Source organism: Centruroides sculpturatus, unplaced genomic scaffold (assembly GCF_000671375.1).
Source record: "Centruroides sculpturatus isolate CEXI.00-Female unplaced genomic scaffold, Cexi_2.0 scaffold27, whole genome shotgun sequence".
Lineage (NCBI taxonomy): Eukaryota > Metazoa > Arthropoda > Arachnida > Scorpiones > Buthidae > Centruroides > Centruroides sculpturatus.
The window spans coordinates 417,038-433,099 of NW_019384318.1; the positions used below are offsets into that span (position 1 = coordinate 417,038).

Consider the following 16,062-nt stretch of genomic DNA (forward strand, 5'->3'; position numbering starts at 1 on the left):
CAACTCTTATACAACAAAAACATGAAAGATGAATTAAAAGACAAGGAGCAATTTTTAATTAGCAAACCACAATATATTATCATCATTCTTATTGTATTGTATGTGAATATAATATACACATCTCAAAGCCTGATGAGTTAATACAATAATCCAACGATTGCCTAAATATTCGGACTATGATATGGCTATAATCAAATAATTAATACAAATAAATTTGGTACTAGAGGTAAGTGTTAGGCGGTCATCTCTTATCTAAATTAATAATTATAATTTTAATAATTTAGTAAATAATTTAGAACCTTCTGGAAGAAAATAACTGATCCGGGGCATGAACCAGCAGTCTCCGTGTGCCATGCAGTGTGCTACTAATTGCGCCACCTGGATCCCAAGCCAGTCTTCACTTCCAGAAGTATTTAAATTTTGATTTAACCTAATTAAGAGATTGCACCTAACACTTACCTCTAATACCAAATTTATCTGTATTAATTATTTGATTATAGCCATATTATAGCCCGAATATTTAGACAATTGTTGGATTATTGTATTGCATATGACTCAGAAAAAACTTTTGTAGAAAAAGTATCTTTTCTTCTTCCTTAAACCAAAAATTCTTTAATCTTTTAGGAAAGGTGTACAAATTGTTGTTGCTCTAAAAAAAATTAGAACAATCTAAAAGATATAAACAAAAAGTCCTTTTGCTTTAATACATCCAGAACAGTACATTTTGCAATGAAATTTCAACTTGCAATATTTAAAAAAAGTTATTTTTAGTGTCAAAATTTTTAAAATTTTGTTGCAATTTATTTTAGATACATAACAAAGTTATTGATGTATGTTTTTAAATTCAATAATATAAAATGTTTATCTAACATACGACTTATGATCCAGGTTTTGGAATTTTCCTGGTTTTCTGCACACAGGATAAGTATTTACTTAAAATATAAAATAAACAAAGTTAAGAAAAAAAACTGTATTTAACAGATACAAATTAGTATACTTATAAATCTGTTTGATCATTATCAATCCTTAAAATATAGGATAGAGAGTAATATTTAGGATAAAAATTAAACAAAGAAAAGTAAAGAACATAATGGGACTGATATGATGTAATGAGTACACCACAAAAACCAAAACAAAATGGTTGTGCAGCAAATTACAGTAATGCTACAGCCCACCAAATTTCTGTAGGTTGGATAATTGGTCCATTAGTAAAATCATTATACAGAATAAAAATAAATTTTTTTTACCTGTGTTACTAAACACACCGGGATTAAGTTGACAATATCGCTGTGCGAATTTTTCCATCATACGATCAATCTTCTGTGCTTCACCAGGTAGCCTAAAACTCCACAAGAATTGCCTAGAATATTTATTATATTAAGTCAATTAAAATTACATATGTTTAATGCAAAAATGGTTTTAAAAAACTTGTATTTTCCATTAAGATGCACTGGCATATCAAAACACATCCATAACTTAGATTTTGAAATCCCAAAGATATAGAAATTTTTGCAGAACTAAAACAAAGGAACACAATTACAATTCAGAATCAAGAAAGAATCATCATCAAGATTGGCTCTGACCAAAATAAAAATTTTAAAAAAGCCTGTTACATTACATCAGTGAAAAATAAAAAAATAATTTTTTTTCCACATTCAATTCCACATTAAGGTTTATCTGAATTTGCATCACAGCTAATCAACAACTATATCATATTGCCATTATCACAGTTACTCTCATTTAATTTTGGCCAAACTTAAATTAATTAGTTTGTTTACAGCAACAATTAGAGAAACAAACATCATATATACTTAGACTAATTGTTTAATATCAGGAAGCAAATGACATAATATGCACACATTTGCTTCAGATCTACAGTAGACAGTTTTATGTATAAGAATTATTTTCCCTTGTTTCCTGATGTAGTAAATTATTATTATTTGTTGTTCTGGTTGATCTGAAAACCACCATGTTTAAAATTACGTGTTTGGATTTACCATATATTGATGACTACAACATGTAAGCTTACTCCAGTTTGGTTATCATATCAAATACAGGATAATCTTTTCTGGGAAAAAAGTCACATCTTATAATGTAAGATACGTGATAATAAATACGTGATATCGTGATAATACCACGATTAAGAATTTAACTAATTTGAAACAAACACATTTCCTAATATTTGTTATTTAAATATACTCATATAGCAATGATTTCAAAAGTGGTAAATAAAAAATTTATTTAATTTTTTACAGCAACAACAAATTTTAAAAATATGTCTATATATAATAGAATGAAAATAAGGGATCAGAACATAATATNAATATTATATAAAAACTCTACAGAATTAGTTACATTTGAGTTAGATAAAAAAAATTGAACAGAAAGATAAGATACTAAAGTTATAAATGAAACTTAATTGCATCTGGCCCATAGCCATAGAAGGGCGAGAGGAAACTCAGTCACCTCTGTCTATTCTTCCAAATGACTAAATTGTTTGATTATTTATACTTTTTACATAAATATAAAATTTCTAACATTTAAATTTTGAATATTTTTGTACTATTTTGTACATACATTACTTAATACTAATATATTATAGACTATTACATTTCAAGAATTTTTCGGGGCAGAGCTTCCAAACCCTCTTTCCCTGGGGCATTCCAAATCCCCAGATGCCGGTAAGGTTATCCGGTAATTTGCTAGAGCCACCCCTACTATTCTGATCTAGCTGCACCCTTGAGTTGTATTAATAACAACTTGGAAAATATCTAACATGTAATGATAAAGGATGACATGAAAAATAAATATTTTTATGATATAAATTATAAAAGATTTTCAGAAATATTTTTGTATCATTAACAAAGCTAAAAGGTCAATATATTATGTTACATTAATATAAATTATTCATATACAATGAATGATTAAAGCCTAATATAATTTATGTTATCTGAAGAACTTATTTTTCATTATAAATGTATCGATCTTATTGAATGCATCTAAAATTGGGTCATAAAATTAAAGCCACTTCATACTTAATATTCAAGATTTTATGTTCAAGTGTTTTTGATCAGAATACTGCCAGATAACTTGACCTAAAATTGTTCCTTTGTAGTGATAAGTATTTTTCATTTAATTGTACCAAATAAAAATAGACACACTCCATAAATTATTAATCAAGTTCCTTCCATATTAAAAAAATATTTGCAATTTCAACTTAGATTCATTGAACTGTTAAAATATTAAGAGCTCAAATGTTATCCACAACTCAAATTCAATAGAAAAAGGTTTCTCATTACTATATTGTCTCTTAAATGACTATTTTAATAAATAATTGACAACTAAGAAGGATCTGACACTCATTTTGATCATTGATCTCTAATCAGTCCATTGTTAACCTACATCCAGTCATTGTTTATTTATAAAACAAAACAATTTATTTAAATTATTATAATATATTTTTGAATTTTACTACTTCTTTGTCTATCTAGATAAACAATACATATTAAAATGTATTATGAATTCATCTGGAATTGGAATAATTTTGTTAATAAATAAATCTCGAATTTAGATATTATAACTATTATTCTGTCAGACAGATAAGTTTGAAATATTCTATTTATTCTAAATAAATTTAATGTAATTTTTACAAAGTGCTAGGTAATAAATTTATTCATTAATATCAAAAAAAGCTAATTTTGTTTTTAAGAAAATCAATGGAAAAAAGACCAAACTTACAGTACAGAAGTCATTTAATAAGAGCTTGTTAACTATCTTAAAAAACAGGATTGTAACTGAAAAATGATTATTTCAGCAATTTATTTCATTGCAATTAATGCTAACTCACTGTATACCTAAAACTTCCTTAAATAAAAATGGAATATAAAATACAAAACAAATTCTTTCATGTTAGCATTGAAAGTATAAAACATAAGAATGTAAAATGCCATTCAAAAATACACAATGGCAAATAAATAATGCAAAATATATTAATATTCTAAACCACCATCAACAAAAGTGGACTTAATTCAAAATATAATTTCATAAAGAAGACATTCTGCTAATTCTGAATCGAAATAAAGATACAAAACAACTAATCATCAAAAGTAACAGAAAATGTTATTACTTTTAGATAAAAATTCTTATGTTGGAACACAAGTGATACAAAAACAATAAAAATTATCATGTTCATGTTTTAGTAAATTTTTTAAAAATTACCAAAATAAAAAAAAATAAATTGAAACTATCAAATTATGTATTTTAAATAGGTGATAAGCATTCAACTTCACACTGATGGCCTTTGAGAGCCCTCTGCAGCAACCAATTCCCATTAAAATCTGACACTCGCAAACATTCACGTCCAAAGTGGGATTCAAACCTGCAACCTGGTGAACTAGAATCTTCATCTGAATGCACTCAGCTGCCAAATTAATTGAAACATGTTAAGACATTTCAATTACTATCCAACTTTATGTACTAAATTCCATTAGCAAACTAATTTCATTATTATTCCGACGTTGACAAAATTTATTTTTATTCCGTAATCGACGGCAAATTAAAATCCGGGAAAACGCCTTCGTATTAATGAGTAAAATTTATATTTTTGTAGAACAAAACGGAGACGACAAAAACTTAATTTAAAAAGGGAAGCGCGTTTAAAATTTTACAAAACACAGAGACAATTTTTTAATTATTTGACCGTATTAATTAACTTTAAAAACTACTTTTCAAAAACAAACACGCTGAGAATCAATGTTTACCTTTCATCCTGTGCTTCGAGCCTTTCCATTTCTGCTGTGACTTCAGCAATTTCATCTCGAAGTTGCTATTAAAAGAAAAGTTTTCAATTATAAAGAGAAAAACTAATTTTTCTTCACTGCCACGAAATGCAGGGATCACAATACCATTTACAGTAAAAAATTTAGAGAAAACAATTCAGAAATCAGAAAAAAATTTACTAGTTATAGTTTAAATTATTCACAATTAATTATAGATTTACAATTACTGTACGTAATGATTATATTTAATATAAATTTGGTATGAAGAGAGTGTAGAAAATGTATAAATTGTGAAAAAAAAATGATGTAAAAAAATCCATTTTATACACATTTACTAAAAACAGTTTTAGTTAATCAAACTGGTTTCCGAAGATTGAATATATGACAAATGAAATTGGTATCATTATTGTTGTACGACAGAGATTGCATGTTGTAACAAACTGGTTACAAAAAGGAGAAATGAAATGAAAAAATTTACTAATGGACAAAGTCAACATGCTCCAATAAATAGCATACCATACGTCTTTAACCTCGCTATAATAATACCTTAATATAATTTTAATTTTTGCGTATTATAATTTAAAATCTTTAAATTTTTGTGAAATTGATAAATGTAGTCTATGAAGGACATAACAAAGCACGCAACGCTAGAAGCAGAGTTTGAGGCGGCACCCGAGGATACCAGAAGAAATGGGACTCCAAGACGAACACCATGAGAGGGGACGAACTACAGCGGCAACACCTGGTCTCTTCCCACATACTGCTATTGCAATGGACAACCACTTAAATGGCATTAATTAAGTACTTCGGGTTTTTTTCTTTAATGGCTAATTGGAAGAGTAAAACTCAATTAACTGTGAAAATTTTTATAAAACCAACTACCTTATTAAGAAGAGAATAAAATGACACTCTCCTTGATACCAGATTTAAAAAAATAAATAAATAAGTAGGTTCAAATTGTAAAACACACATTTACAATGCACAAACAGGGAAAACATTTAAATTTCTTATTCAAGTATTTCACATTAAAGTTCTTGCTACCATTGTTCTGTAACTATGTCATATACAATTTATATGTTAAAAATCATGATAAAGCAGATTTGGAATCAAGTTCGAGAAGTCAGAGTCATTTTTCTTCTAAGAAAATATTAATTTCATCTTCCAAACAAGGTGATTTATGACAAAAGAATGCTTAAAGTTGCAAATACAACAGCAGCAAATCTACTTTTAAATGCGAACGACTGGATTATATTTCGACCGATCAATTCTGAAACGCTCCAAATAAAAGTAATTTATGGCCTCAAGGATTCAAAAACTTTTCTATTAAAAATATAACTTTTTTTCGGTATTAATAGCCAACATTTTGTATTCGTTAACTTTTTCCAACAAGTTATATATAATCCAGGCCAAATCGACTAATTTTAACATCAAATTCCCCAGCCTAATGACAAAATCCTTCTTAATTTCTTTAAAAAAATATCCTAACATTGCATAATTCTTAAGAGGAAATTAACCAGACCGATGATTCATAATGTCAGGAGTTTTCTCCTTTAATATTTAATTTTTTCCCCTATTAAAAACATTCCTGCAAAACATCTAAAGGCTAAAATCAAATAGAAGAGAGAGAGAGAAAAAAAATTAAGTTAATTATAAAGAAAAGGAAGAAAATCATTTCTCTGATAGCTTTTTTCCTGATTTGTAATTAATAAATTGACACGAAATTATCCATTAGCTTTCATTCTTACACCAAATTAAATACCCTTCGTCCAATTAATTACTTCAAAACGAACGTATAGGGGGCAACGACACTGGAAGCAATTACGTAAACAAGCTTTACTTATCTCACCGTACGAGAGAAACAACCGTTTACGACCGTTAAAATAAACAAAACGTCGGAGAGAGCGGTAAAAATAGAGACAAAAACGGGCCTCACCTCTTCGAAGGCTACTCGCTTATCCTGCGACACGAAACAACACATAATCGACAACTGAAATCAGCTACACAACATCCCCGTACCGTATCAGTTCGCGACTAAACTATTCGATTTCGAAAATTCGTTTTTCTTTCTTTCCCCCTTCTCCTCCGTTACTCGACTTCTCTGAGCCACCCCCGAACCAAATAAGCCAAAGCAAAACAAAGAGAATCGAGGAAAAGGGCTAAAAGTGTGACGTTATCGACTGCCCCACTGCCCTTTCCGGGGGAGATGGAAAGAGAGAGAGAGATTGGTGCGATCCTCCTCCCCCTCCTCCAGCCAATATATTTCCATCCCCCGATCGTCTACTTAAACTACTCACCCCGACAAAACCGACGCCGTTCCCCTTTACGAGAGGGATGCTAATCGAAATTCATAATAAGTAGAGAGGTTAGCGAGCGGACAGACCTCCATAAAAAGCACTTGGAAACTATTACCGAAAATAAAAGTGGCATGGTATCGATTCGATAGACCAATCCCCGAGTATATTTACGATTAATTCGACCGATAAAAGTGTGTGTATGTGTATATATACTGTATATATAAACATCCTCCTCCTTGGACAATGTATTAAAAGCGGATTTTGGGGAGGTCGCCATTAGAAACACAGCGGGACAGACGAAATTTCTATCTGTACGTACTACGGAGCGGGGAGAGAGAAAAAAAAGCAACCACAATAATGCTTCGGGTCACACGCAACATGGGAACATTCCCTACAAGCGGCACACTACTTATTATTTACTGCCGAGACGGACAAACACACTCGACGTGGCCCGTCTTATTAATAAAAGGCGTAATATAATAGGCGATATAAATCGGGTACTTAACATAAATATACAAGATAATTAAAGTGGAGCGATAAGAGTGTCTTTTTACTTAACGATACTTCTGGTACCTGTTTTCACAATGGCAGATAGCCATCGCTTTGTTTCGAAATAAGGACGAGGGGGATAAGATCAATGACGAACGACAGACATACACACACACACACACACACAGAGAGAGAGAGAGAGAGAGAGAGAGGCGTGGCTGCCACATTTCCGCTACTGTAACCCAAACTGGAATAACTAGCGAGAGGGGGGGAAGAAGTGTCGACGAGTGATGCGAAAAGTTCAATTTTTAGTTAAGGTCACGAGTAAAGGCGTAAATAAGTCGAGATATTCGGGGGTGTTTTTATTTTTATTATTATTTTTTTTTTTTAAATTCCCATTTACTTCTTCGTCTCTGGAGGTTTTATTACTATATTTACCTGAATCTCTCTAAGCAGTTCTGCTTTCCTTCGTCGAATATCGGCCAGCAGTTGTTGTTCTTCGGGAGTGAGATCTGGAAAAAAAAAGAGAAAGAAAAAAACTTTTATATAAATCTATAAAACAGAATTCATTCCTTATTAAAATAATAAACTTTTAAGAAGAATTATCGAATCTAAAACCGTAACCGCTACTCATTCGGTAACTCGTAATAAATTCTGGTATGAGTAATTGTAACCAGACACCTCTCGCTCTGTCAGGATTTCCTCGACACAGAGTCTCCAACCGAAAGTATTGTTAACGGAGATTAAAAGAAAATAAAAAATACATGCGTTATTATCAATACAAAAATTGATTTAATCGGTATTTTACTGTGTTTATTTATCGCCTCGTACAGAGGAATAGAGGAAGAGAAGTAATGTAGAGAGGGAAGGGGAATTTTCCTTTACGTCAAGAACAGTTTCAGTATCTACTAGATAGAAAGTTTGCTGTACTTCATGACTAAGAGGACGAAGTAAAAAAGAATAATACTAAAACACCAGAAGCAGCCAAGTTTTTCAAAAGTAGTACAATTTATCCATCAGGAGTTGGGAAATTTTAAGCCCACGGGTAACGTTTCCGTAGCTCACTGCAGTTTAAAATACGGCAAGATCGACTGGTATCAAATAACACATAAAAGTAATTAACTGTATTTTTAAAACCGATCGATATTCCTCACCGAAAACCAATTATCGAACTTTTTATAATTGGCTAAAGAATAAATTATCCAAACCGGCCTGGTTTCTTCATTACGGTAATGTAACCCATATGGAAAATTACCGCTCGGTATCGTAGCATTTCGAACATCCAGCCGCAATGGTAAAATATTCATTTCTAATTTGATTAAATGAACGGAAAGAGGACACGTAGGGATGCGACTTATCAACCACGGAGAGGAGAGGAAATAAAAATAAAATAATAATAATAATAATAATAAAAAGTAGTCTGGCTTCTTCTCTCGGAGGAACAATGTCGAAAAATAAATGCCGATTTTATTAATTATTCAGTATTTTCGTATAGCCCTAATGAATAATTTAGTGTTTCCGTAAATTTTCATCATCCAAAAGTAGGAACGTCCATTATCAACGTTGAGTTTCTTCGCGCGTGGGGCCGGGATTGATGAGACGAGGCAATCCGCCGAGGGGGATGACGACGACCCCGGGAGGACTTTCGATGGGGAAAACGGGCCCACCCCCATTTTAGGTGTTAGACGCGTGAAGAAAATCCGCAAAACTCCACGCGCCCGGCCATTTTGTCGGGCGCAAACCCGCGACCTTCTACTGGTGGTTTCGTCCATTCGACCACTGTAGGCACTCGAGTCTAGGTCTTTAAACTTTGTACTTTTTAGGAAGATGGAGACTCCGCGAATAAAAATTTAAATTAAACTTACAGAAATCGTATAATTATTTAGAAGAAATTTAAAAAAAAAAGCTACCTCAAAACTGCGAAACGGATTTAATTAAATATAATTTCAATTTTTCCGGATGGAGTAAAAAAAAATATATGATAGAAACGTCCCTCGAAGGGCCATCGCTCCATTTTTGCGATCGTTTTCGACAAAGATTATTATTAAATGATGGCGGGCTGCAATGAAGGGAGGCTTTTGTAACCGAACATTAGAAAACATCTCTTCAATTAGCAACACGTTCAACAATGGCGCTGCGGGAGACGGCAGCAGAAGCAGCTTTTCTCCCCCCTCACAAAAAACCTGTCATATCAACGCCAGGTTAATTAAGATATAAAATGGGAATCTTTCTGTATAGGCCTATATATATATATAAAAACACACACGGGCAAACAATGAAGGTAGAAGGATAAATCACTCGGCAATACTCACGAACTTCTTTCAAGAACGGGACCTCATCGATCAAGCTCCGTAAAGATCCATCTGATAGCAACGAGAGGAAATGAATTTCGGAGAGAAAAACCCGCGAATAGAGGACAACTCGCTTGGAATTATACGACATTTAATCTAAGTATATCCATTTTAGTCGTAAAATTTGAAACCTACAATTAGAAAGGAAAGGGCACGCTTCACAGATTATATTATTGCATATTTTTCCCACGAATCTGCAAGAAAACACGTGCAGCAAGACGAAAGCGGATTAAGTATAAATTAAAATTGCCCCCAGCAAATATAAAATAATAATTAATAATCATTTTTTTAATCTCTATAAATTTCACAGTCTAAAACACTAAAAGATACACGCATTTTATAAAGGTCGTTAATCACCATCCCCCCTCCGATTTAACGCCCGATTTTAATAAAACAAAGCACGTGTCGGTAACCACACCGACCGGTAGACAGAGAAGCGGGACATCTGCCCAAATTGGACGCGAAAGAAACCCGAAAACACGCGTTAAAGCGAAGTTTCGTTACGAAAATTAACGTTACAAACGAGAAGAGCAATCTGGCAACCGACCCGCTAGTGTTTCGCTTCTATATTTACACTCCCGGATTACTCGGTAATAGAAAATCGCTTCTATATTAATTTCTGAGAATGGCATCTATCAAATTACAGTCGCTAATGCGGCGTACGAACCGACATTACTACAGACGGGCGAAACCAGCGACGAGCAGGACACAGTAATAATAATAATAATAATAAATTTGCCAAGCAGGAAGAGGCTTGTATCGATTTTCTCCGAACTTTATCGATTATTTTTAGATTTTATCCATCATTTAGAATTAAAAAAAAAGGGTGAAGAAACTAAACTAAACTAAGGAAGAGAGAGAGAGAGAGAGAGAGAGAGAAAGACGAAACTTTATAATTACTTTTCTTCCTCCTCCCCCTTCGAGGAGGGAAGAGGAAGAAGAGGTCTGCGGAAACGTTTTTATTGTTTATTATTTTGAATTATTTTTTTTCTTCTTTTAAGAATAAATGCGCGTTTCCGAAAATAATTCTTCTGGTAACGAAAAGAAAAAAGAATTTAATAACGTACAGTTCATCAATTACGCGTAAATAGGTAAAAAAAAATAAAATAAAAAATAAAAAGAAGACAGAGGGGGGAGGAAGAGTCGCCGTAGCAAAAATGAATTTTTTAATCGAATTTAAATTTATAACGTTAACGCTCGAAGAGTTTAAAATTACATCTCGAGGCTTAAACAAATAGTTTCTGATTTATTTATACAAGAAAAAAGGGGAGATGGAAGAAAGAAGAAGAGCGAGGGGGGAGAGAGGGAGGGAGGAAGGAAGGAAGGAGCAAGAGTTGAACGAATTTCAACAGTTGGCAAGTGTAGTAAACAAACGGAAAAGAGAACCGAAAGACCTTAATTGAACCGCGGCACAACGGCCTGTTTTCGAACTGTTAAAAACACTGTACCGAGTGCAGCCGAGCGCGTCCGATCCACTAGTATCAGTAAAAATAAAAAATAAATAATCCGATCCCTCCCGTGCTAAAACCGACCTTTCATTACGGGGGGGGGGGAGAAAAAACTGGAAGGACGTTACCTGCTTGAGGTTGAATGGCCATCTACCTCCGTCTAACGCTCGGACGTTCGGGCAGAGGAGCGTAATATCGAGGCGAAGAACGGAAGAGGAAACAACGTTCGACTTCGGGCCGGAGTAGACAACTCAGACCTTGGCATGGGTCACGGGAGGGAGAAGGGCAAACTGGTTCCAGACGGACCGCCTCCGGCTAAGAAAATAGTACCATCCGCAAAGCGTCCCCGTCTTTAACCATGCGAATATCATAACTCGATATGACGCACTAACCGAAATAACGACGCAGAAAAAGAAAACCCGCGCCGACACAACGAGTACAATGTTTTTTTTTCCCTCCTCCCCTTCTTTTCCTCGAGATACGAGGGGGAAAAAAGCAATCGCAGTCTGTGTCGGTCCGTCCGTATGCGTTCGATGCATATATAATAATTGGAGCCGAGATTTTCGGCAATTTCTAAAATCGAAGAGGAAGAACGTTCGAACGTTTCTGTTACTAAAAACGCAGGAAATTCTTAAATCCGGGTCACTCGACACCCCGAAACGGTGTTTCGAAGTAATTACGGGGGACTTTTTTTCTTCTAGACAAAGAAATTTCGGGTTATAAACACTTTGCAGCAATTGTTTACGGCACTTCACGCCGGTGAAGTCATTTAAAAACTATATTCTCTTCCCCTTTTTTTTCCTCGTGTCTTCCGTGATCTTTAATAGATTTACCAAACTTAAAATAACGTCGTTATTTATCGACACGCCATTTGCTCTACAAAACCGAAGGGAAGTAAGTTTGCGGGAGGCGAACCGAAGCGTGCACCTAAAAAGAAAGAAAGAAAGAAAGAAATTCTTCATCTTCCCCCTCGAAATAGCCCAAAGCGTCCAAAAAGGTATCTAAATTTATCCATCTCCCGCGTAGAAATTCGACAATTCTTGATATCCGCGTGGCAGAAGGCATCCCCCGGATAACAGAGAGCGTGGATCGTGATCAATTTTTCACGCGCCGAATGAAACTTTTACAAGAAACTTCCAACGCGTTTAAGTTCGTTCGAAACCCCCCCCTTCTCCTACGCTATTCGTTTATCCGTAATTTAATAATATATATATATATATATAACGTTGTTTTAAAGTATCGACTCTTGTGAGAAAATTTCGGCGTAATTTAGGGGCATATTTTTATAAATTATATTAAAAATTGCGTTTTTTTTATATTTTAAATCTTTTAATAACGCTATAAAAATGCTTATTCGGAGACGATACCCGATACTTTTTAACGCGTATCTTATTGCTATTTTCTGTTTCGGCCGTATTAAATTACCGCTTTCCCTTCGTAAATTATGCGCATAATCGGGGGGTGGCATTTATCGAAAAATTACAAATCGCGATATATCGGGTTTCGGGAGCGTTAAAATGTCCCGTCGCGACGTATTTATGGCGAATTTTTAAGCGGGAGTTATCAGCTGTAACAACAACAGAGAACCGAGATCTTCTCTCGTGTCTATGCAAATATTTACTGTGCAGACTTTGCGTATAACGAACTGCGAGCGTAATCGATCCTGCTGTGAATAATTACTTTTAAATGATTAATTATCGAGCGGTTAAGTTTGATAAATATTGATCTAGGTAACGGTTACGCAATTAACAAAAAAAAAGTGATTAGAATTACTCGATTTACGCGTACGTCAAGTAGTTTTCCGAAAAAGATTGAGGATAGACATCCGGACGGACGAACGTAACGAATACAAAAAAGCCAACTTTTCAAAAAATAATAGTAATAATTCCAGCGAAAAAAAAAACAAACAGACCAATTTGTATATAAAAGTCTCCATTTATATAATTATAATTTCGAATTCTATCAACTGAAAAACTATTTTCTCCGCCGTTTTTCTGTAAGAAAAAGAAAGAAGAGAAGGGGAAAAAAACGTAGTTTTCTCTAAGGTTACTCGATTTTCATCCAAGCAATTACCATAAGTTATTTAACAATTAGGTAAAAGAGACTTTTTTTTCCTCCCCTGGAGAAAAAAAAAAAATTCAAATCACTCTCTTGATTACTCAATCACCGGCTCCGATCGAGTAAATAACTAAGTAATTTTAATTGGAATACAAGACTTAATTTCGATTAAATTTAATAGAAATTCTAAGGGATTAATCAGATTTTGACTAATAACCCGTACGATTCGGCCATTTCTATTAAAACTGCGTTAAAAAAATTAAATTAAGATTATAAATTTCCAATGCAATTTCATTTAATTGGATTCTTCTTTTTTTCTTTTTTATATATCCCGTATACAACTTGGATTGAATTTTCCATAGTTCCTAGGGAATTTTTTTTTCTTCCACTCTTCTTTGTTCCTCTTCTTAGTCTCTCCTCTTTTGTATTCGATAATTTTCTATTTGTATTCATTTTCGCTTGAATTGCTTCCGCTAATTAAGCCCCCTTCTTATCGCTAATTTTCGCCTGGTTTTTGAATTGAAAGAAAATCAATTTCTGCGGAATTCTAAACACTTTCACGGAACCAAAACAAAGATTCGCGTGCGGAGGAAAGTTTCCAGCCAGGAAACTCGGAGTTTCCTCTCTTTTTTTTTTCGCCCGTCCGTAAGCCGCTCCTAACAAAATACGTGTCGAACGAAAGCGAGCTGACAACACGGTATCACAGTGTTCTTGTGTGAGGCACCCTAAACAGTGGCGTGATTGACACCCGAGACCATTAGAGAGTGTGAAAGCAGATAAAAGCAACAGATAAGTGAAGTGTAAACATACAAAGACTACGCAGCACGACGAAAAAAAGGGGGCATAAAACATGCAAACACACCTAAAAATCGAAGAAGTGGAATAACGAGAAAGCCAACAATGCATAAAATCGGTGACGAGAACCTCACGGTGGTTACATCAAGTAGTATATAAAGACAGGTATTAAACGCGTTGCGGACAGACAAGAAAAATAAAAGATCGCACAGGACAATAGTAAAGAAGAAGAAGAAGAAGGAAAAAAAAAAAAAAAAGCTTATTCCCGAATCAAATTAAGTCTCTCGAGCACGGCGCACCGAAAAAACACACAAAATTATACACGAGTTGGGGAAAAAATCGAGTGGCAGACAAAACCAGAAACGTAAATAGGAATGGATAAGTAAATGGACACGAAGCAGATAAAGAGCAGACAGGGTAATAAGTGAAATACAAAAGAAAAACATAAATCATAACGATAATTTACATCTTAAATAAGATGTAAATATCTCTCTCTGCCCGACCGTTATGAATGCATTTTTTTTTTCCTTCTTCCTCCTCCTCTTTCCGGTACATAAAAAATCCCTAGTCCAGATTTTCTTATAAAGGATCTATGCAGTATAAAGCCATTATACGAGCCACCTAAACTATTCCGTATGATCTATCAATCTCTTTTCCAACTCGTAAAAAATTCCAATATAGATTTTTCTTTAAATTTCCGGATTTTTTCCGTTCAGAAACGTCAAAAAAATGACCTGGATATAAACGACACGGGAATTTTATCGACATTATATATATATATATAGAGGAATAGATGTAAAAGTTCATGCAACACTACGAAAAGTTACAACACGTTTATTTATCCACCTTATAATGAAGTCTGCTGTATCAAAATGTAAGGTGTGTTCTTTCTGAAAGGGTGAAACAGCATAAATCTTAAGGATAAATTACACGCGGTTTAACCACGATATAACGAAGTCGGCGCTAAACCCGGTGAATACACCTTTCCCCGTAAGCATTAGAGAACCTTTCGGGTTTCTTGTGTATTACACAATGTACGATTTTGCATTACGAACGTCGAAAGTCACACGCTGTGATGATAAGCCGGTGAGAAGACCTCATAATTCTCATTCTCTGAGGTAACTCGGTTTAGCTCCACGTTCGATTTAATGACAGTTCCAAAGAGCGAATAAATGGAGGCGCTAAATCGAGGTACACGCAGAAAATCAGACACGGAAGAAGCAAGAATTACAGAACACGAGAGATTACACATAAAATAACGTCATACAACAATAAATCACAAGGCACAGAAGCAAGGCATTTTTTTTTTTCTTCTTCCACGGGAGTAACGGTTATTGGAGTGAGATAAGCAAATTAAGGCACCAACGAAACGGTTCCTATTCAGAGATTAAGGTTATCTTAATATAGGACGAGTAATAGGCCGAAGACACAGAGTGGATTAGAATCAATCGAGCAATTTAAAAACGAGCAAACTCTTACTTCCTATATTGTTTCATTGTTCTTTCGCGACAGACCCCTAATCTGGTTTGCAAATTACCGACGGATTAAGTTGTATAAATTATATTATATTGTATTACGAGCCTTACACAGTAGAACGATTCGAATTTCCCGACTCGTCCGGGATTAAACGGGGGAGGGGAGGGACTAAATTACAATAATCCGGCCTTTTGTCGGAGTGGAAGAGATAGGAGAATACGGCAGGCATTAAAACAAGGTCTCTTCCACACGAGAAAATAAATAAATACACAGAGGGGAAAAAAAATAAGTCTGACCCGAACTACGTGCTACTTCTTCGGTGTTAATATTCTTCCTTCGAACAAAAGCCAGATGTCATTCGTGTCTGGATATG

General features: G+C 34.1%; 1 protein-coding gene across 4 annotated transcripts in view; it reads right to left on the reverse strand.

Annotated features, from left to right (window-relative positions):
- Positions 1-16,062, reverse strand: part of LOC111624371 (cytohesin-1-like) — a 78,868-nt gene that overhangs the window by 26,175 nt on the left and 36,631 nt on the right. For 2 of the 4 annotated variants that reach the window (XM_023367198.1, XM_023367206.1), the window contains 2 exons: positions 8,000-8,073; positions 4,761-4,825 (listed from right to left, as the gene is read on the reverse strand). In XM_023367198.1, the coding sequence (XP_023222966.1) occupies positions 4,761-4,825; positions 8,000-8,073 (139 nt within the window). Of the gene's footprint in view, positions 1-4,760; positions 4,826-6,711; positions 6,880-7,999; positions 8,074-11,488; positions 11,765-16,062 lie in introns of those variants that run through there. The other 2 variants (XM_023367215.1, XM_023367221.1) reach the window with 2 other exon arrangements.